Consider the following 21640-nt stretch of genomic DNA (forward strand, 5'->3'; position numbering starts at 1 on the left):
GCTTTGGCCACAGAGACAAGCACATTGGGAGAATGCCATGTGAAGATGACAACCTCCAAGCCAAGGAATGCCCAAAATGGCCAGCACCCCACTAGGAGCACGGAAAGAAGCATGGAACATGTCCTCACTCACAGCCGTCAGAAGGAACCAACCCTGGTGACACCTTCATCTCAGGCTTCTAGCCCCCAGCACCGTGAGATCATGAATTTCTGTTGTTTAAGCCACCCAGCTGTGGCACTATGTCATAGCAGCCCTAGCAAACAAACATACCACCCCCAACTCCCTTTCCCTGGGGTTCAACTTCTGCTTGGTTTGGAGGCCTTCCACTGACCCTATGCATCTCAACAAGGGGCCAACATCCCTGGATTCCCTGGTAGAGCCTGAGAAGTGCCCTAGTTTGGAGTGGACAATTCACATATGTCTGCGGTCGCCAACAATAAACCCTACGTAAGCTCCTTGAATTTTATAAGCCTTTGATGAAGGGAGCTAAGACAAACAAAATGGGTAACGTGTAGTACTCTGAGGCCTAATCTTCATTCCCAGGTGCCAGGCGGGACTGCCTCCAAACAGGCGGCCTTAGCAGTGGATGGGCACGCAGAGCAGATGCAGAGCTGCAGAGAAGGAGGCTTCCTGCTCTCCTCTGGCAGTGCGGGGCGTCTCTAGAGTCTCCACACAGCAGCGCCAAGGAAGTGAATTGAGAAATCAAGGGACTGGATTTCAAATCAGCCAATGAGACCTGTGGGGGCAAACCTCTCAATCATTTATAGGGACAGGCGTCACAGTGCCACAAGGAGGAGGCAGGGGAGTCCTGGCGTGGGGAAGAGAGCAAGATAAGCCCTTGCTGAAGGCTTCCTTCTCTGGAGGCAAATCAAACTGCTCCCAGCCCCCTTATCTCAAAGGGATCGGGTGGCCTTTCCCTAGGGGTAGAAGGAAGTTTCTTGGCGACTTCCTGCCTATCTTGGGAGAGTTATTCATGCATATTAGGGATCTCTGGCCATTAAAACTTCTGGCTTCAGAGAGCAAGTTAGCCCTAGGGCTGAAAGCAGACTTCAGGCCACTGGAAGAGGCAGGGGTGGCCAGAGGGCCCCCAAGTAAACCCAGGGCCCGGACAAGGTGCAAAGAGGCCCTTTTACAATCCCGTGCCCCCCACCCCATCTGCCACAGCAAACAAATGCTACCACAGGGGCAAGGTCAGAAGGTCAAAGGTCATGCTGCCCTAGGCCCTGAAACACAGGAAGCAAAGCAGGAAGAGGAAAGGACCGGCAGAAGAGTGGATGAGGCTGGTCAGGGGGAAAAGTTGTCCAGTGGTGCCCAGAGGCTCTGCTGCCAGGCAGACCAGGAAGTCAAGATCTGGGCCTGTTCTTCTGGGGGGACCTCTCATTACCTGCCGCCAGATTCAAGAGTCACAGACTAGAAAGGGCTGCAAAAAGGTTAATCTTCTAGTTCGGAAATGTGATAGGCAACAGCCAGATGATTAATACAAAGGCTCCAAAGAGGTCACGGAGAACCTACCGTGCGGCAGGTACTGCGAGGTAACGTGAAAGGCATGCAGTGCTCACTTCAGAACAGGCTGTGTTCTGAAAGTAATTAAGATTGGCACTTTAAAAGCATTTCCCTACAGAAACCATAGTACAGATGGTGCCCAGTTAATCCACGAAGGTGTTCTAGGATAATGGCGTGGGAGGCAATAGTCCTTTTCCACGTACAGGATGCACAGATCTGGTGTTTGTGCAAAGTGCATGCAGTTGCAATAACGAGAATGGTTAAGAACATTGGAATGGGAAGAACAAAACCAACCATCGCACAACAATGTGATACACTTAATGCTACTGAACTGTACACTTAAAAATGGTTAAGATGGTAAATGTTATAGGTATTTGACCACAATTAAAAATTCACCAAAAAAAGGAAGAAGAAAAAGCCCAACCAAATAATGGTAAGAAATATTGAATAATGATAATGAATAACATCCACTGAGTGCTTGGTGACAGATGCTATTTTAAGGGCATTTTCCCCCTACTAACTCATTCCTTTCTTACATCAACCCTATAAGATAGGTATTGTTGTTTTCCTTCTTTTAAGATGGAGACTGAGACACATGGAAGTTACATAACCTGCCCGAACTCACACAGCTTGAAATGGGGCAGCTGGGATTTGAACCAGGTGGTCTGGACCCAGAGCACATATATGTGCTGTTACCCTCTCTGGCTCTGTCACACATAACATGGCTAAAACGTATAGCAAAGATGTCAGACCCCAGCTGATGGTCTCCTTGACACGTCAGGCATCAACATGATTCCAGCAAGACGAGAGAATCAGGGTGGTTTATACAACAACCAGTACTAGGGTGTGACTCGAGCACCTAAAATCCCCATCTACTTGGTGCCTACTCAGCAGCTATAACGAGGGGCCAGCTTTCCAGACGTGACCTGCGCTGAGGGGCTGGTTCCCAGGAGGGTGACAGCCAGTGCTTCTGCTCTCAGAAGCCAGTGACTGACTCGGAACCCACATTTCTTACGACTGGGAGACTGTGATCATGCTAAACCCGTTCATCCTGAGGGAGTCAGTCATCTGTGAGGGTTAATTCAGTCCAAGTCACTATGAGTTTTTAATATTATAAACTACAGACATACTTCGGGGTCTCAAAAGTGATCTTTGACTCTGTTGGTTCAACTTTGGCAGTAACGCAAACAGGAATACTGGGATCTGCCACGCTGTACCTCAGTCAGGTGACCTGAAAATTGCCTTGGCGTCCTGATCTCCACTGCTTCTACTCATCTTCCAATTGCTCACCCTATTTTCAGGGCACTTGCACAACAAAAATTTATAAAAATGTTGTTTGGTCTGTATATTCATGCTGCAGTGAAATGAACACAGGTGTTGGACTCAATCCCAGCTGGGTTTAAATCTCAGCTTTGTTACTTGATTTTGGGGCATGTTACTTTATTGCTGTTAACATTTATTTCCTCATCTATAAAGTAGGGATAATAATATTACCTTTTTTATAGGGTGGTTGTGAAGATTAAATGATTTAAACATTTTAGAGTTTAGAACAGGGCTTAGCATACAACAAGGACCCAATAAATGTTAGCTATTATTCTGTTGTCATGAAGCAAATTCATATACCTCATCTGCTTTAATTATCTCATTAAAATTGTATATGATTTCCTTCCTCCAAAGCAGTCTTTGGGCTTTGGTGGTGGTGGTGGTGGTGGTGGAGTGGGAGGGGTGGGAGGGATAATATTACCCTTAGTAAAGCAATCATGTAAATAAAACTTCTGTGGGCCAGCATGGAATGCATGCCACCCTCTCTGCTCCCCGCAAAGAAATGATTTCTCTCTACTGTCTGGGCCATCCCCATGTGCTAGCTGTAAGGAAAATTGAGATCAACAGTATGTCGATGCTTGAAATTTCTCATCACCACTTGCAATTTTCACGTCCAGCTCGTGACAAAGAGCTGCCCCAAAGCAGAACTGGTACCTTAAAGCTGCGTCCCCTGCTGCAGAAACAATCACAGCACTTGCACATGCGAACATTTAATTTAATCAAATTAAAGTGATTAAAAATTACCTTTTATAACCTCTCTGATGGGGCACAAGAAAGGGCAGGCAGGACTGAAGAGCTGTAATTATCAAAAGGTCCCCAAGGGGGTGGTGGGATGAGAAAGTTTTGAGAAATGGACATCTTGTCCCTTCTCCCTACAGACTGTGGCATATCCAAGTTCCACAGGGTGACTCTGCAAAGCTGGCCCTGCTCAGAGATTTCAGCCCAGAAGAAAAGCTTATTTTATATCACCCAGTGGTGCCTTTAGGGAACCACTATTCAAGTAGTTCCACCACCAAAGCACCAGTGGCAACTGAATATATATTTTGGGGACACAGCCTTTCTTTGGAAAGGAGCTAAAATCAGTCCCTTTTAGCTTCCTGGGATCTAAAAGGAACAGATTTTAGAACCTAAGTTATCTGAAGAAACTTATGGGTGTGAAAAAACAAATTTATTTTATTGTCATTTGCTGGTCTGATATTTCTAAAGATGATTTGATTCTCGGTTTTCATGAAAGAAGTAGCATCATGGCTTATTTTGCCTCCTTTCTATAATACTTAACTACTACCTGCCTTCTAAATCACGTTACACAGATAAAATGAGTCATGACGGTCAAAGAAAAGGAACCTGCTTAGACTGAGCTTTTTATCATGAAGTGAGGGAACGACACGATCCTGGTTTGACTGAGGGGGCAATGCTATCAGAATGTTCGACCAGGTGAGACAAATGAGAACAGAAGAGAGTCTCTCCTGTTTCTAGGCAACACGAGGCAGGACGCGGTTATGATTTTCTGGATTTTAGATGCCTGAGACCCTCAGGGTGAGAAGGTGTCTTATTTGTCTTCGTGTCACCCACAGAGACTCAGGCACCCCGGATGTAACGGGAGTATCTGAGAGCTCCGAGACATTAGTCTAACCTGCCATCTTACTCCCGGGCAAACTGGGAGCCAGGGACATGAGGATCTTAGCCCTCCTGATTTGCTCTGGCAGAATGGAGGATTAGAACCTGGTTTCCTGGCTTCCAGATCCCACCCTAAACATTTTTTATACACCCCCCCACACCCCCTAGTCTGTCTGAAATGGTTCTGGGTAATCCTGTTTTCCTGGCTTACTTATTAACGGAGCCCTGTGTCACTGCCATACGTGTCCTGGTATGGATGAAAAGTTACACGGTTAACCTAATTATGTATCACCCTGCCTTCCCGTAACTAATAAGTAGGGAAGAGAGGAAAATGCTGGTTTTCCTAGAGGCAGGTGGTAATCTGAGGACTGCTTTGCTCAAGGCAGGACATGATGTCAGAATAGAATACTTGTAGAGATAAAGAATGTAGACGAAATACAGGGTTTGATGAGCACTGTCCTCCTCCATTCCTGTCTGGGCACGGAGGGGGACCTCTGTGGGAACACAAGCTTCCTAGCTTCTAGCGCTGCCACGTGGCTACTGCAAAGGGAGGTGAGATTTCAAAGTAAGATACAGAGGATATAGGTGGGGAACTGGCGCTAGATTGAGCAAGACACGTTGTATTGTGACATAAATTCCCATTGTGAAATTATGAATGTCTGAACTGGTTAAGCTGGTGGCCGTGATGGGGTGAAGTCACAAAGAGGTTGAATGAAGACTTGTGTTTGCACTTGACCCTGCACACCTCACTGTGCCAGGCTGCTTACAAGTGGAATCAGGCCCTAATCTGTCTGTCTGTCTATCTATCTATCCATCCACCTACCTATCTATGCCAACTTGATAACAGCATGAGCTGTATTGGGCCAACCTACTCTGACATGCTACTGTATCCTCAGTTCTGTAAAACAAATCATTGGGGGAGTAATATTTGATATGTACAATTTCACAGACTTTTTTTTCAGGGCCAGATCTTTCCATATGTTAACGCATGCCCACATCAGTCATCTCTTATCCTTCACAGTTAAATATAACTGTATTGATTCTGGAGATAATTCGTGTGGAGCTGGATCTTTTCTCCTTGGTAGAGAAGGGAAAAAGGGAGGAGGTGGTTGGAACTTGTACTGATCTTGTCTGGATAGAAAAAGGAAGAGGACGTGCACCCTCAGATCTTGCTTCCTGGCCATCAGGTTCAAGGAATGGTCTCTAAAAACACACTACTTTTAAGAGCCGGGTCTGAGGCAGAGCTAACTGGTCTGCAGGGCGTGATGACGGCGACGATGCCCTCGACCTTGGCCTCGTTAGCTCCATTCTCTTACCTACCGAGCTCACCACCACCGACATCGTAACACTTGAGAGCAAGCTCATCACAGCGTATGCCGTGGCACATCTGTATTTACTTGGTTTGAGAGTAGCTCTCAGAGTGAGCCAGCTTTCTCTATTGACGAGCAAACGAGAACACCGCACACCGACTTATGAGTCAAATCAGGCCAAGGGGAAAGGAGAAAGATTTGGAGGAGGTGAGACTGTAAGTCTCCATTCACATTCGGCAACACTTTTTTTTTTATAATAGAGAGAAAGAGAGACAGAGAGAACCCATCACACATCCTTTGTGTCTGAAAGGCAGGCCAGGTAATATATATCTTGCCTTAACGTCAAGCTTCAGTAAACCCACCTCCTCTTCTCTGGAGTGGCTGTTGGCTATTATGCAAGCCGGAAATGTACATGGCAGGAAGAGCAAAGGAACAAAAAAACGAATTGGGGGAGGAGGGCAGCTGCTAAATTTAGCAAGGGTAAAGCCAGGGGAGGAAAGGAAGAGAGGAAGGCAAGGACATGCACAAAATGCTCGTTTATTCTCCACCGCGGAAGCGAGGGCCCTGCTGAGAGACGCTTGGCACAGGGAGGTGATGCTGGTAGCCTGGATCAGGCTCTCTTTTGTGAAGCGTTAATTAAGAAAACAAAAAACTTCTCATTTTTTTAATTTGCCAACAACAAAACAAAAACATGAGTCCTGCTCCGGGGGATGATCAATCAGTTTAAGAAATGACCAGGGTTTTAAGCCCCTAGTAATTTGGACCTAAGGAAAAGCGCTGGTGAGAACATACGAGCGCACATTTGCACATGTGTTGTCTGACCCGTCCAGGCAGGAGGAAGTGGCCATCCTGACCCTCAGAGGCACAACCCAGCAGTGAATCCTGCCACACACTCAGCTGTCCAATGGGGCGGCTCTCAAAGTAAGACTTCTATGCCCTGTTTCTGTACCCAAGCACCTACTTTGGAACTACACCCAAGGCCTAAATTCAATACTAGTTGACTGGTTGGTTATTTATGTATGTATGTATGATTGATTGATTATTTATTTATTTATTAATGAATGACAAGGTTTTGATCTTCCGCCCAGGATGGAGTACAGTGGCGTGATCATAGCTCACTGCCGTCTCAAACTCCTGGGCTCAAGCGATCTTCTCACCTCAGCCTCCCAAGTAGCTGGGACTACAGGTGGGCACCACCATGCCCAACTAACCTCTGAATTTTTTTTGTAGAGACAAGGACTCACTATGTTTGTTGCTCAGGCTGGTCTTGAACTCGTGGCCTCAACCAATCCTCTCGCCTCAGCCTCTCAAAGTGCTGGCATTAAAGGCATGAGCCACTGTGCCGAGCCTGGTCTTCTGTTTTCCACCAATGATTTTATGACTACTCACAATGGAAGAGGAACAACCGGGACATCTGTACTAAACACAGACACTGAGCACAACTCTAACTAGCCTCCTTTGGTGCGTGATGAAGAAATCCCCGCCCCAACACCGAGCTCACAGGGTGTGGGTTTTTTCCCTTTCTCCCAGCTTTTATTACCCCCTGCTCAAAAATCTTCAATAACTCCCCACCACTTTCCTTTATATCCCAGAAATCAAAGCTCTCCACACTCTAGTTCCAAGTTAAGCTCCTTGGACTAGCTCTGCAATGGCAAAATGCGGATCATTGTGGAAGCAGGGTGATGGCTCACAGGGGGTCATTTATTTTATTCTCACTTTTTGGGGTGTGTTTGAAATTTTTCATAATAAAAGAGTGGGGAGAGAGAGGATAAGCTCTACCACCCAAGTCATCTCACTGCTCCCTATTCCAAGGTCTTGCCCCACCTTTATGTCATTTTCTCTGTCTAGAATGTTCTCCACATCATTCCTGCTTATCAGAATCCTGCTGGACCTTTAAGGAATCCACCAGAGCCCCCTCCTCTCTGAGCCGAGCCTGCTTCCTGCACCTGGCCATAGTCCCCCCTTCCACTACACCTTCGTATTACAGTTATGCCTCTGCATGGCTGCGGACATCCGTCTCAGTACTGCCCTTGGAGGTTGAGCTTCAGAGAACCAAGAGTGTATCTTATGCATCTAGGCATTTCCCCCCATGTCTTATGCAGAATAAGCACCCAATAAATGCTTGCTGAATGAAAAGTGAATTTACAGGAGTAAGAACAGCTTATCAAGTTAACAACTGAACCTGGATGTGTCTAAACCTCAGGCAAGGAAACAGAAGCCTCTTCCAGCAAGTACCTTCTTCGTGGTTCTGATGCAGTATGACCTCTGGCTGCGTGTGTATGGAGTTTCCGGGGTGGAAGAATGGTGAGAAAAGAATCCGAGGTTTCCTCTGCTTCAGAATATGCTGAAGGAGTTCATAGAGCACATCACCTGGAAAGGAAAAGGAAATAGAGAAATGGGAATATTTCTTTCAACAACCATTTAGCAAGCTTCAGCTGTGTGCCTGGACTGTCCTAAAGGTACAATGGTGAGAACAACAGGCAGGCTACCTACCCTCCCGGAGCTCGTGGGGACAGGATGGAGCGCCTGAAACTCACAAGGTCAGAGCCATGTGATTTTTTTTTAATCAAACTTTTTTGATGATAGTAATATACAAAAAAGTTTTCAAAATGCAGAAAACCAGAAAGAAAATGAAAGTCACCTATAATCCTATTGCTAAGAGAGAGAAGCCTTGTTAATCATTATCTATAGCTACATAGTTTGAATCAGCTTTTAATAGTCTAGTATCCTCTCTTCTTCCCTCCACATTAGGTTTTAAAGACTTCCCCCCATTACTGAACTGCTTTAGTAGCTGCATAATAATGACCCATCAGAGGGATATACTGGACTTTACTGGAAATTTTAATTGTCCCAATTTATTGCTATTATTTTTATGAAGATATCCATTTTACATCTATCTTTGCTTGCACTTCAGATTATTCAAAGAAGAATTATGAAGTCATTAAGTATGAACATTTTTCATGTTCCAATGACAACTCATAGACTCTTCATAGAAATCTCTTCTACAGCGAAAAATATGCCTTTCTACCCAACTCCAATCCCAGGCAAGAAAAGAATATATAAAAAAAAAAAATTCACAAGTCCAGTTAGAGGTGCTAACTATTGGAGATGCTCTATAAGGAACTGGCACATTCTGGGATGCTTCCCTCCTTTAAAAATACATGTAGGCAGTGCTCCAAGGTTCCACAGTCTCTAGAAAATCATCTTGAGATGTCAGCCCCTTGCAGAGGATGGCTGGCGCCGAGTTGAGCAGGGGGCTCTCTATTCTGATATATTTGGTATTTGAAGTGTCCACTGAGTAATTCATTAGCAAAAAAAACTGTCATGGTCTTGTCCCACCCCTTTGGCTCAAGTTCAAAACGCAAGTGAGTGCCTCAAAACCCATAGGAGTGGGTGGTTAATCTTTAAAATATCACAGGCCTCTGACTGTCCCCCCACGCCCTTCCCCACACGCGGATGTGCAGTCAACAATGTACCAAACAATAGGCCTTTGTCTCTAATTTTAGCCATTTTAAACAGATACTTTAATTAGCAACTTAGTTTAACTGCATATTTGGGACTGTAGATATTGCTATATTATTTTTTTCGTTCAAACGCAGCATGAGCTGGAGAAATGCTTCACACTAATTTCCTTCTTTCTGCAACCTGCAACCTTCACTCTGCTACCATTGGCACCAGATGAAGTTCCCCGGGTGCCCCACCGGAAGCGATGCTTGAGGGAACCCTGTGTCTTTCTTTGACTTCTTTGTTCCTTCCTCTACCTTTGAAATTTGGTTGCTACTGGTATACCTTTCTGCCACTACTTACTGTTATGATTAAATAAAGCAAAAGACTTCAAAGAGCTGTAGACAGCATGTCGCTCAGGTATTTTATTAAAAGGAGATGGGCAGGATGATGCAGAGATGTCCTGAACCAGACTTTCCAAAATGTTATATTTAAGGTGGAACCATGGCACACGCCACTGCATTTGCAAGCTGGAAACGGCTTCGGAATTCATTGAATCCAAACCTAGTAGTCATGGTGATGCCTCTGATGAGGCAGGATACGGAGCCTGAAATACAGTCCTATTTTAATGATTCATATTTTAATCTCATACAAAAATAAGTCCCTAATCAACACTTTGTTTCTTTTGGTGTAGTGTAACGTCTTCCTGAACTTTTCCTAATTTATATGGCCTCACACTCCGCTCACTGGGTTTTATCCTGTGGGTCTGATCAGTGCTTTATTTCGGTAGTTTGCAGAATAGAAAACGAAAACATTAAAAAATGTGCTCCTGATGATTACTATTACTAAAAAAAAAATGGTCAGTAATTAGTGTATTCATTTTGGAAGGGAAGGCCAGGAAATATAAATTTAGTGCCAGGGGAGGGGGTTTCGACTTTGTCACTCAGCAAGGCAGGCTGGTGTGGCGCTGGTGCACGCAGACTGCAGACGCAGGCCAGCCTGCCTGGGTCGGAGCCCCAGCTCCTCCGCACCAGGTGACCTTGAGCAAGTCCCTGAACTTCTCCACAAAATGCAACTCACAGCACGGGCCTTACATGAGGGAAGCTCCTAGCGCTGGGTTTGGTGCACATGCTGCTCCCTGGCCCCTGCCTGGAGGCTGCTTCTGGGCCTGGAGAAGCTCCCTGGTGGGGTGGTGACAACAAAAGCTAGAGAGTGGGCCGGCCGCTTTCCTTTCCGTGTTTTTATGTCTCTACGTACATACAGCAAGTGAGGCAAGACGGCAGAATAGGTTAATAGTCCATGCTCTGGAATCAGATTGGTACCATCAGCCACGCCCTGCACTTTCTCCAGGTCCACTCTCCTCTCCCATTCTTGGGCTCTCTGGACACCTCATCCCAACCTGGGGGCTAAACCCACAGTGGGGCCAACGTGTGTTCCACCCCATACGTTCCCAGGGCTCTCAGCCCTCAGCCCGAAGCTGGCCAAGGGAACAGGCAGAGGTTTCTCTCCCAGCGTGCAGGAGAAAGCTGCAGAAGAGTGAGTATGACGGAGGCTGCCAGCTTCTCACCTGAGCCGTGAGCCTGTTATGAGATCTGTAAGACAGCGGAAGTTAAGTGCCACCCCTGAGGGATGGCCAATGGGTGGGAGCATGGACCCAAGGTCCTAGGCCAGGAAAAAACTTAATTCTAAGACCCTAGAGTGCAGCCATAGCTGGACCAGTCCATTCACAGGTATGTTTCCTCAGCAACCAGGGGCTCGGGTGGGGAACGTGCTGACTCTGCACTAACACATCCCTGCTGTGGGGGTGGGGACCCAACTCACTGTGCAGCTGCTGTGAGCGTAGGATTGGCAGTGGAATCTCAGATCTAGAGAGGATTCTAGAGGTTTCTTAGATAGAGTCCCCTGCCTCCCCTCCTGCTGCCAAGAAGTGGCTTTGGCTGGGTACTTCCAGTGATGGGCAGCTGGCCACAGCACTAGCAAACCATTTTTGGACAGTTCTAGTTGAAAGTTCTCCTGCTGTGTTGGAATCTGGCTTCCCCTGCAATCCCTATACCTCGGTTCTTAGTTCTGGCTTCTGGGGTAACACAGACCCTGAGTGGGGTCCACAACAGGTTTGCAAATAAATGAAGATGCCCCCCCCATGCTTCACGTCCACTGTCCCTGAGCTCCTCAACACCCAGCCTGTCGTCTGTATATTCTTCACACCTTCGTTTATGCAGGTCACACCTAAAAAGTAATATTAACAAAAAGGTCTCTAGAATAAAGAAGGTATTTGCAAATAAGTTATATTTGCCTACTGAAAATAAAGAGCATGAGTCACAGCACTGTGTGTCTAACTTAGCTAACGACCATTGGCTTAAATTTGAAAGGCACTTTTCAAAAAATTCTTAGCCCATGGGATTCTTGCTGAATTTGTTATCCCAGAAAAGAAACACAGTGCCTAGTACTAACTAGTGCTTCTATTATACTAAGCAATGGAACCAAGGCCTATTGGTCAAGGGACCATAGCTTTTGTTGGTTCCCCATGTATCTTCATGCATTCACACATAGTTCATGTATACACATGCATGCACAGAGGTGGATTTGCCATGAAGCTAGGGAGCTTCCGGGCCTTCACATGCACAGGTCCCTGGGAGAAGTGCTAGAAATATTTGTATGCCCCAAATACAAGGCCATAAAACCTATCCTGGGTACACGCACACATACACACACAGAAACAAAACACACATACAGTTATGCACTGCTGATCTTGACCTGAAAATCCAGGCACCTACTTTGAGAATCCTAAATTCTATTATTTTATTGGAATTTGTTTCAAATGGGTAATTAAGAGAGTAAACAATACTTTTGCAAATTGCCTTGTTAATCTTACCAGTCTGTGAAGACCAAGAATATGCAGATACTGTTTGAAAGCTTTAAATTTATTTAAGTTACTTAATTTTAGAGGCAAGAACTTGGGCTCTGCAGCAGGCAGTCCCAAGTTGAATCCTTGTTCCTCTATTTGTCAGTTGCCTACCCTTAGGCAAACCACTTTTCCTCTTTCAGCCTCAGTTCAAGGCTTAGTTCAGTATTCTTGTGTGTAAAATGAGCATAACGCCCCAGATTTGGTGGGGCTGTTACGAGGATTAAATGAGATTATATGTATAAAGCACCAGCCCCATCAATGGATAATATCTCTTGTGAGTATGATAATTATTATATTAACAGATGTGTCTCAAAAAAGCTGGCAAAAAACTCTTTTGTTTCAGGACTTTTGCATTTAAAGCACATGCATAAGTTTTACAGTCACATTCATACGGATGGAATATTTTTCTCCTGCTGACATCATTTCGTGCAGACAACTCAAGTTTGCGGTTCTCTGCCTCTCCCAGCCCCCCACACCCCGTTCACAGTTGCATCGCCAACCTCTGTTTTTGGGTTTCTCCCCTTTGGCAATTAAGCAGTGTCAAGTGTTTCCTTTCGACACACACACACACCCCCCTTGTTCTCATCTTCCCCTCCAGGTACCGCTCCTGTTTCTCTCCTCCTGTCACAGCCACACTTTCCCGGGAGCTGCTCATGGCAGTTCTCTCCATTCCCGCACCGTCCATCTGGCTCCCACTCCCACCTGTCTCCAGCCTCCTCTTGCTGAGGTCACCTCCCTGTTGCCAAATCCAAAGGGCAATGGTAGGTACCCGGGGAACTGCCTGACCTCTCAGCAACATCTACCACCAGCAATGACTACCTCCCTCCTCTTAGAATGCTCTACGGCTTCAGACATTTCCACCTGTCCTGGTTTTCTCCCCACCTCTCTGCTCTTCCTCTTTCTCCAACGGTTCATTCAGTACTAAGGTTCCCAGGGCGCTCACCAGCCTTTCTTCTTGGGCAACCTCATCTATTCCCATGGCTTAAATTGGGTTGGCTAGGATAAATCTACTCCAGCCAGGTGTTTCTTCTGAGCTCCAGAACCACACTCAGTTCCCAGGTACTTCCTCCTGGAGGTCATACAGGCACCACACGTTTAATGCGTCTAACACAAGTCTTTACAAACCAGATGGTGTTCCCTAATCAGTAAATGCTCACTTGATCAGGCTAGAAACCTGGGAGTGATCCTTAACTCCTCTCTCCCTCTCATCTAACATCCAAGACCTGTCGACTCTGCCTTCTAAATGTTCTTGGAGTCACCCCCTTCCCTCAGCTGGCCTCACCTGAGCTCAGGTTACCCCCACTGCTCCTAGATTCCAGCCAAATGGATGTCCCACCTCCACTGCTCCACCTCTGCAGCTCATCATGCCAATCCTCTGCTTGAAACCCTGCATGGTTTCTACCCATCTTTAAAGTAACATCTGAAATTCTGAACACAACCTTCAGAGCACTGCACCATCTACTGATGAAATGATAAATGAGGGAGTGAACGAGTGGCTGTAAAGCTATGGTGTCGTCCACGACATTTGCCTTCTCCGAGTTCGCTCAGCTAGTCCCACGTTGGGGGTGGTTGGGGAATTTCCAGTTTTTACTATTATAAATAGAATTGCTAAGGGCATCTTTTTTTGCCACTATTGGATGATTTCCTTAGGACATTTTTCTTAGGAATGGAATTATCAGTGAAAGGGTATGATTAGTTTTAAAGTTTTTATTATACACTACTCGTTCTCAGAAGGCAGGGACCAATGTTTTGCATCATCTGCAAGGCTACCTAGAGCCTCTCCCAGGGGTTTCACAACTTTTCACTTCTCAAGTTTAGTAGGTTTAAAGCAGAACCCTAACACTGTTCAAATTTGCATTTTCCAGGTGACGATTGGCTATGTACATATCCTCATATGTAGATTATCTGAAGTAACACATTCTTAAATTTGCAAACAGTTCTCTCTTCTCTTTCATTTTGATTCAGAGATTTTAGTTTCCTTCTGACCAATTTAAAAAAAAAAATAAAGGCATGCCTGGTCTGGGGTGTACTTTTTAGATCTGTCAGAAAGTTCTCTCTGCTGTGTCCTTTCTTTCTGCGATGGGTGTAGGATGCAGCCCAGGGCTTCAGTTCCCATAAGTGTCAGCATGAATTAAACAGTGAGAACAGTGGGGCAGTCACAGCCTCGGGGATCCCACTGGTGGCCACAACACGCCCATTCCTGTCATGGGACTGCTCCGTTTCCTAACTCTGCTGGGTCCTAGTTTCCAAGCATTCCATTCAATCCATTTTTATAGGTGGATTGAATTACTAACCTTTTTAATTTAATATGAAATGCCTTCTATGACCATAAAAATAAACTAGGCTTTTACTTAGGAACAAATATTTGAAATTTAGCTTAATATTTATGTCTTAGACACAGAGACCCTGAGAAAAAGGGGGCAGGTTGCAGAGAAATTTGAATATTATGTTTAAGACAAGAACAAATCATTTAGAAAATAGGTGTAGTAGGACAGTTACCTTGAGCTGGATATAGAACATCAAATCATTTAGAAAATAGGTGTAGTAGGACAGTTACCTTGAGCTGGATATAGAACATAAGGTAAAATAAGCAAAATAACGAGCTCTTGAGGAAACAAATACTGTGAAATAAGATGCACTTTACTGAAGGCCGTGCTGTGCAGTTTATTTTATATGTGTCATCATAACATCACCGTGTGACAGTGACTACCTCCATTTCACAAATGGGAGGAGTAATGTGCTAAGAAATAAATGACTTTCTTACTGACTTTTCTAAGCTTTTCTCTGATGTGCGATACACATTGTTTTGCTTGTTCAAAGACACAGTATGAGGAGAAAGAGCAAACTCCGGGTGTCTTCAGTCAAGGGTCATGCCTGCTACAATTCCCACATGTCAGGGCTACAACTTCCCTTCTGTGACCCAAATCCTTGAATTCTCTGACTTAATTCTAAAACAGCCAGTTGACATTCAAGCTAGCAAACCACCTGCCATTGCTTAATAGAAATTAATAGGCAAATTGGTCCAAGGAACTATATGTAGATAAAGACTAGAATTTTCAGTTTAACTTTGAAAGGGAATTTTATTGTATTTGAAGAATGCAAGCAAAGCATATTTCCAAAGACAAAGGTTCTGGTGGTCCGGAAATAATATGCAAAATCACACTCTAGAATACTAAAAGACTATAGATTTTAGTATGCTAAAATCCCCAATATAGTTAGCAAATCCTTAATGCATTTTTGCTGAATTGAAGGAACTTTGAAAATATGTTTCTTACCTTTTTTTTTTTTTTTTTTTTTAGCATTGGTGGTAGAGAGTGAGTGTAACATAAATTAAATTGATGTTTAATCTGTGGGTTGTTTGTTCATATAAAATAATGGGTACATAAATCCATCCCACCTGAATGTCGAACAATGGATAACTCTACATAAGAGTTAATATAAATGCCAATTTATCTGTGCCTTCCTAGCAATGTGTTTTCTCAGAGACTCAAAGTAGTCAAGTGATCAAATAAATACCTCTCTGAATATAAATCACCTAAAAACCATTTAATGTGGTAACTGCCTACGAGCCCAAGGACAAGGCAAAATTATTCTGTGTAGGTGAGGTTTTATAAAATTCAGATCCCTTTACATTTATTCTTTAGCTTTGCAAATGTTATAAATTTGTCATCTTCTTATAGCCTCTGACTGGGAGAATATTCCAAAGAAAATACCCCATTTATCTTGAACCTTGAAATCTTTCTGTATAGAGACCATCTAGTTATTTAAAACCTATTCTAAATGTTCCTTGCTTTATTCTAATGGTTGAAAATGGAAGAGTCTTATCCTGGATGTGGATAAAGTAAATGTAATTTTGTTAAGTTCGCAAAGAATGTGGCATTAAGTATTTGAACTTAAGGCATATTGATATTTCAGTTAATTACCAATATAACTCATGGAGCCCAGTTATCACCTCTCCACATTGGAGATCAGCTGCTTTAAGGAATGTTACTATACAGACAGCACAGTTTTGGGAGAGGCCAGGCAGGAAATAAGGCTGAGTGGAAGACGTAAGTACCCTCTCACAGCGATGGGGCATTCAGATGCTTTTGTTTTATTCTAGCAGCACCATGACTAGTGAGAAGCAACTGCTGATTCTCTTTACCCAGCAAAAAAGATTCGAGGGAAGGCAACAGGAAAAAATTGGTGAAGTACTAGTTTTACAAACTATATAGATTGAGGGAGATCCACGTATTTATCCACTGCCCATAGGGCAGGAGGCTATACTGTTTACTAGAAACTTAACGCAGTTTCAGGTTGAAGTCAGATCGAATTGTTAAGAGCTGAAGGGAGCTTAGGATGCACATAGTGAAAACCCTATTTCATGGATACAGAAAATAAGTCCAGATGAAGGGATGTGATTTGCGAAGAGCCCAGTGTAGACAGATATCCCAACCCAGGCCTTGGGGTACCTACTATGTCAAACTGCTAAAGCAGAAAGCCCTTGTCAGAAGAAACAGTGGCAAAGGTTACGCCTAGGAAATGAAAAGGATTTTCAATCTAGACTTGCCTCTGAGTGAGGAGAATGCATGTGGCTACACTAGGCCTCCCTCACCCTGCTGGGTGGCCACGTCATGAGATGGGTCTTCTCACCCCCTCCTTAGTTCTGTCTTCCAAACCCTCTGACAATACTCCTCTATTGTGAAATAAGTTTTCCGGTAGTCCTCACTGGCAGGTATCCCCTGGACATCCTGTCTACGGCTTTCTGGTTGATGCCTTCATTAAGTTACTTATAGTATCAATCCATCTTCATGCCCACTTCATAAACACCTATGTGATGGGGATGATGCGCACACCGATCATTCCCAGCTCTGGCCTGGCTCTTGCTTCAGATTTCCGACTGCAGAACAGGACTCGTCTTCTTGTGTGTCCTGGCATTGCTGGCCCAAAAATGAACTCTTACCACTGTTTCCCAATCCTGGTCTCACTGCTCCAATTCTGGATTCAATGTCTCCCATTAGGATGGTAACAACGGCAACCGAGCTAGCTTTCCTGCTTTACGTGACCCAGTGCATCTACCCTTTGCACTGATGGCAAATGGCTGCTCCAAAGAGAGGGCTCCAACCACACTCTCCTGATCAACACCTTTCAGTGGTTTCCCATCACCTGCCAAATAAAATCCAAACTTCTCAACCTTAGTACTCCCAAACTGGGTCATAATTCAAGCCATATGTACTGAGTGCCGACTGGATGCCATGCCCTGTGCTAGGCACCGGAGACTTGGCAGCTCAATAGGACACAGTCCCTGCCCCTTTTGAACTTGGTACTCTGGGCGCGGGAGACAGAGCAGCAAACACACGCATGACACGGTGCGTGTGAGGGCAGAAAAGAGCAACCACACCCACCCCAGACTGAGGTGCAACAAGAGGGGGAAAGGCAGGTGGGGTGGAATCAGGGAAGCAGGGATGAGAGTCACATAAAGCTTTCCAAGAGTCAGCACAACCTGACATGCGAGGAGGCAATTACACAGGCGTGGGGAGGTGTGATGAGTGATGCAGAAGGGAGTTTTACAGGGAGGATCTGCCACCTGTGGCCTTATCTCTGAACTCTTCCGCATGCTGGCCAGCACTTTCTCCTTAATACCCTTCCTTATCTCCCTCCTGTTTACCTTTCAAAGTTTTCAAAGTCTGGCTCCACTACCATGCCCTTGAGGTTCCTTTGACAACCCCGCTGGACACACCTCTCCTTCCCGTGACCTCCCTTAGCCCGCACTTCTGTGCTTTTGGCGCGGAGCTGCTTGGTGATGATCACGGAATGAACGTCTACCGCCACCCCTCACTGTGGGCTACCGCACCTCGTGTGGGCTCTAGTGCAGCAGCGGTAGCTGGCCTTCCTGCCTCTGCTTCTGCCGAGCACCAGGTGGCCTTTCTCACCCTCACCCAAACACACGAGGCTGATGCTGCTCCAGCTACCCTCTGCCTACTCAGTTCTGCCTTCACGGGCCACCCCACTCCATTCCTTCTCTCGTGAGACCCGTCCTGCCCTGCTCTCTCCCTTCGTCCCCATCCTCTGGCCTTCAGGGTCAATGCAGCCCCGCCTCCGTCTGGAGTCCCTGAGAGCAGCAGCACCTTCCACACCGCCCACCCTGGCAAAGCCTTGACAAAGTGGCACGGAACTACTGTCAGGCTTTCACATATCTTTGTTTATAGCTTTGAGCAGAGGGAACCTAGTTTCATAAGTAAAATTGAGACGTCAATGGGGAGAAAAATAAACCAGCGATAAAAAGGAGCACCTGAGATATGATAAGGGGGAAATTTACAAAGACCCGGAGGAAATCTTGCCCAAAGTCTAAGTCAAATCAGGTCAAAACACGTGACTCTGTTTGCCTTACATGAATGGTTTCACTGGAACACAAAAGAGCTGTTTTTTTTTTTCCCCATATATATAACTTTGTCTCTTTGAGTATAGCATCTCTGAGTTTCCACTGGAACAGAAAAGGGAAGTATTTTGCAACAAATTCAATGCAATTATTTCAGATAGTTTTATTTATTTATATGGTTGTTTTGCAGTCTTCTTATTGTAAGATTACAGAAAGAACCAGTGATTTGAGACCAAATGTTCAGGTACGTGTGTGCCCTTCTAAAACCTTAAAAATTACTTGTTTTCAGAGAGATAAACTTTCAAGTTTCAATAACAGTTCTACTTTTAGGGAAACTTCCCCTTTAACGTTTCTTCATCGAAACGGTCTGTGGCAATTGGAAAACGCAGGGGAGATACTGGGCTATCGCTTTATCTCAGCTCCTGTATGGAGGGACGTTTCCTCATGACGGTTAGTTTATTAACCTCTGGCAGGCCGCCAGCGGCAAATAAGGGTTGAATGTAGCTAGGGACTGTGCCAAGACCTTCTGCAGGATCCTTGCCCTTTGTCAAGGAGAAAAGGGACGCAGCCAGAAAAGTGACAGCAAAGTCGAGGGCTGCCACGGGACTCGGCAGAATGAGCCTCTTGGTACTTCAATACCTAACCCCCCTAGAGGCATACACCTGAGACCAAAGTTCCCTGGGGCACAGGCTGTTCCCAGATAGCTGTCTTCTAAATATCCACAGGTTTTAAGAAATGAAACTGAGAAGCATATTTGAAGTCTTACCCATGGCGGGCAATACACTTTGCAGATACCAATGCTTGTTACTGAATTAGATCTTCCCACGTGGTCTCAGAAACCCTTCATTTGCCAAGTCTTCCTGGTTAGATAAGCCTGAGGAAACCTCTACTGGTATTTTTTAGGATTTCTACAAGCTACGAGATGTGTTACTTTTAAAAATCTCGAAGCCCTTCAAGTTTATTTCAGAACTCACCTTGGCCACTAGGTTCCCCCTGTTTTTCAGCCTTGATCTCGTTCCTACATTTCTACTTTCCTTTCTACCTCCTCTGCCTCAGCAACGCTCATTCCCCTTCTTCTCCTGTCTTTGTTTAGAATTGAGCAGTGCACAGCCCACACTCATTCTCAGGCACCTCTTTTTGAGGTCTTCAGGATCAGGGGCAAGGGAGAGTGAAAGGCTTGGAGTGACATTTTCTCCCTTTTTTGGTGTCACAACTGGATTCCTTAAGTCCCAATGTCTGTAGGTCATAAGTGGGTTACCTCTCCTAGCCTTAAAATTCTCCCCTTGATCTGGAATCTCTTGCTCTTCTCCCCTCATGTCAGCGGAATCTTCTTTCTACTAAGCTGTCATCCTCCTTCGCTCGTGCTGACCTCCCGTGGAATGTTCTGGGCAGGGTGGGGGATGGCAGAGACCTTCCATGGACTAGCAGATTGTCCAAGCTGAGCATGTGCCAAGAGTGTAGACTCTCACCTGAATGAGGAGATCGATAGCGAAAGTCCTCTTTGGTCAGCAGCAGGAGAGCTTTGCCATTCATTTCAAACGTGTTGCTGTCAATTGGCCTTAGAGAAAACTCATTTTCAGCCCACTTGAGCCACTGGGCTACGTCATCCCTGCTCCAGTAAATTGGCTGCAAGCCTGTTGGAGAGAGAGCAAGGCAGAAAGAGAGAGAGAAAAAAGGTCTTGTCAGTTAGACAGTTGGAATAAAGGGAAAAGATCTCTGAATAGTTAACAAAATTGAGTCTCCATGTCTCAAGAGCCCTTATGTCCAACTCTCAGCCCCAGGTTAAAACTCTAGCTTCATAAGTGCTCAAGTGCGCAGCCAGATTAATGTTTTATTTGGAGGCAAAATGAGAGAAAGATGCTTTTTACGTGTTGAAGGGATGGCAGGTCTCGGAGTCCTGCCTTTCCTTGCCCAGCCCCAGAAACGGTCTTGATTCCAGGTTTGCTCTGTGGTAGCCTGAGGGGGCTCAGGACCAGGACACAGCTCAGTGTGCTGTGGAGGAGACACCTCAGAATCAGACTGATCTGATGGCAGCCCGGCGTCCTTTGAAGTGAGACTGTTCCGGAGCTGGGCTTGACCTTCCGGAGCTGCCAAATAATGAAATGTTCCCTGAAACTTCTTCCAGGAAGAACAATTCACTCAGCCTCTGGGAAACCATCAGGCCGGCCTGTGGGAGTAACAGGGCGAGGTAAGGATACAAGGTCTTTCCCCTTTTTATTCTGCTTGCCAGTATCAGAACTTCCTGGTGGGGGGATCCTTGGACTCCGAGTAGGACCCGTAATGGGCTGGAGGGAGGTCTGGGGCGAGGCTGAGAGGGCTGCTCAGGTTGGGTCTCTGGGAGCCTGAAGTTGAGTCTATCAGTATATTTTTATTTTATTATGCTAATGTAGGAAATCTTTCATGTATCAGTCAAATGGTTAGAACAGTGGTTCGCAAAGTGTGATCCGGGGGGGCCCCTTGGGGTTCCCAAGACATTTCCAGGGCATCTACAAAGTAAAAACTCCTTTCATAACAATATTAAGAGATTTGTTGCCTTTTTTACTCTCATTCTTTCATGAGTATACAGTAGAGTCTTCTAGAGGCTACATGACATTTGAATATATATTTATATACATTCTTGGCTTATATACATACTTGGCTTATGATTTTTCAAGGAATAAGCATTTTAAAATTCTCAGTTTTAATTTATAATATGGTAAATACAGATAGATATAAGCCACATAAGGAAAAGCTCTTTGGGGTCTTCAGTAATTTTTAAGAATTGAAAGGAATCCTGAGATCAAAAATTTAAGAACTGCTGGTTTAGAAGAAGCTAGAATGCTCAACAGAGCTTCATTCTCTAAAATCACATGGTATGAATCAATAGTTCAGAGTACAAGGGAGTCAGTGTTTGCTAAGAGGAGCTTCAGTCTCTCAATATAAGTTACTCGAACATGCTAAGGAGACTCCATCGGTATGTTATAAAAGTGTCCTCATTTTGATCCTGGGAGGAATCACCTTCCGTCCTAAACCAGGCATGCACATGACAAAGGACTGTCTGGTCGACTGGATGGGTGGCTCTTCCTCTTTGCCGAGTGGGGAGCAAATGGCTCAAACACCCTGGAGAATGTGCAGGGCCTCTGGGCATGACTGTCAGCTCTGCCTTCCAAGTGGCTCCTTTGCAAAGCATAGTTTACAAGA

General features: G+C 45.2%; 1 protein-coding gene across 3 annotated transcripts in view; it reads right to left on the bottom strand.

The window, feature by feature from the left end:
• Positions 1-21640, bottom strand: part of ETV6 (ETS variant transcription factor 6) — a 221030-nt gene that overhangs the window by 26096 nt on the left and 173294 nt on the right. For all 3 annotated transcript variants that reach the window (XM_045554316.1, XM_045554317.1, XM_045554318.1), the window contains 2 exons: positions 19930-20094; positions 7989-8123 (listed from right to left, as the gene is read on the bottom strand). In XM_045554316.1, the coding sequence (XP_045410272.1) occupies positions 7989-8123; positions 19930-20094 (300 nt within the window). The remainder of the gene's footprint in view (positions 1-7988; positions 8124-19929; positions 20095-21640) is intronic.

Source organism: Lemur catta, chromosome 6 (assembly GCF_020740605.2).
Source record: "Lemur catta isolate mLemCat1 chromosome 6, mLemCat1.pri, whole genome shotgun sequence".
In the NCBI taxonomy this organism is placed as follows: Eukaryota; Metazoa; Chordata; class Mammalia; order Primates; family Lemuridae; genus Lemur; species Lemur catta.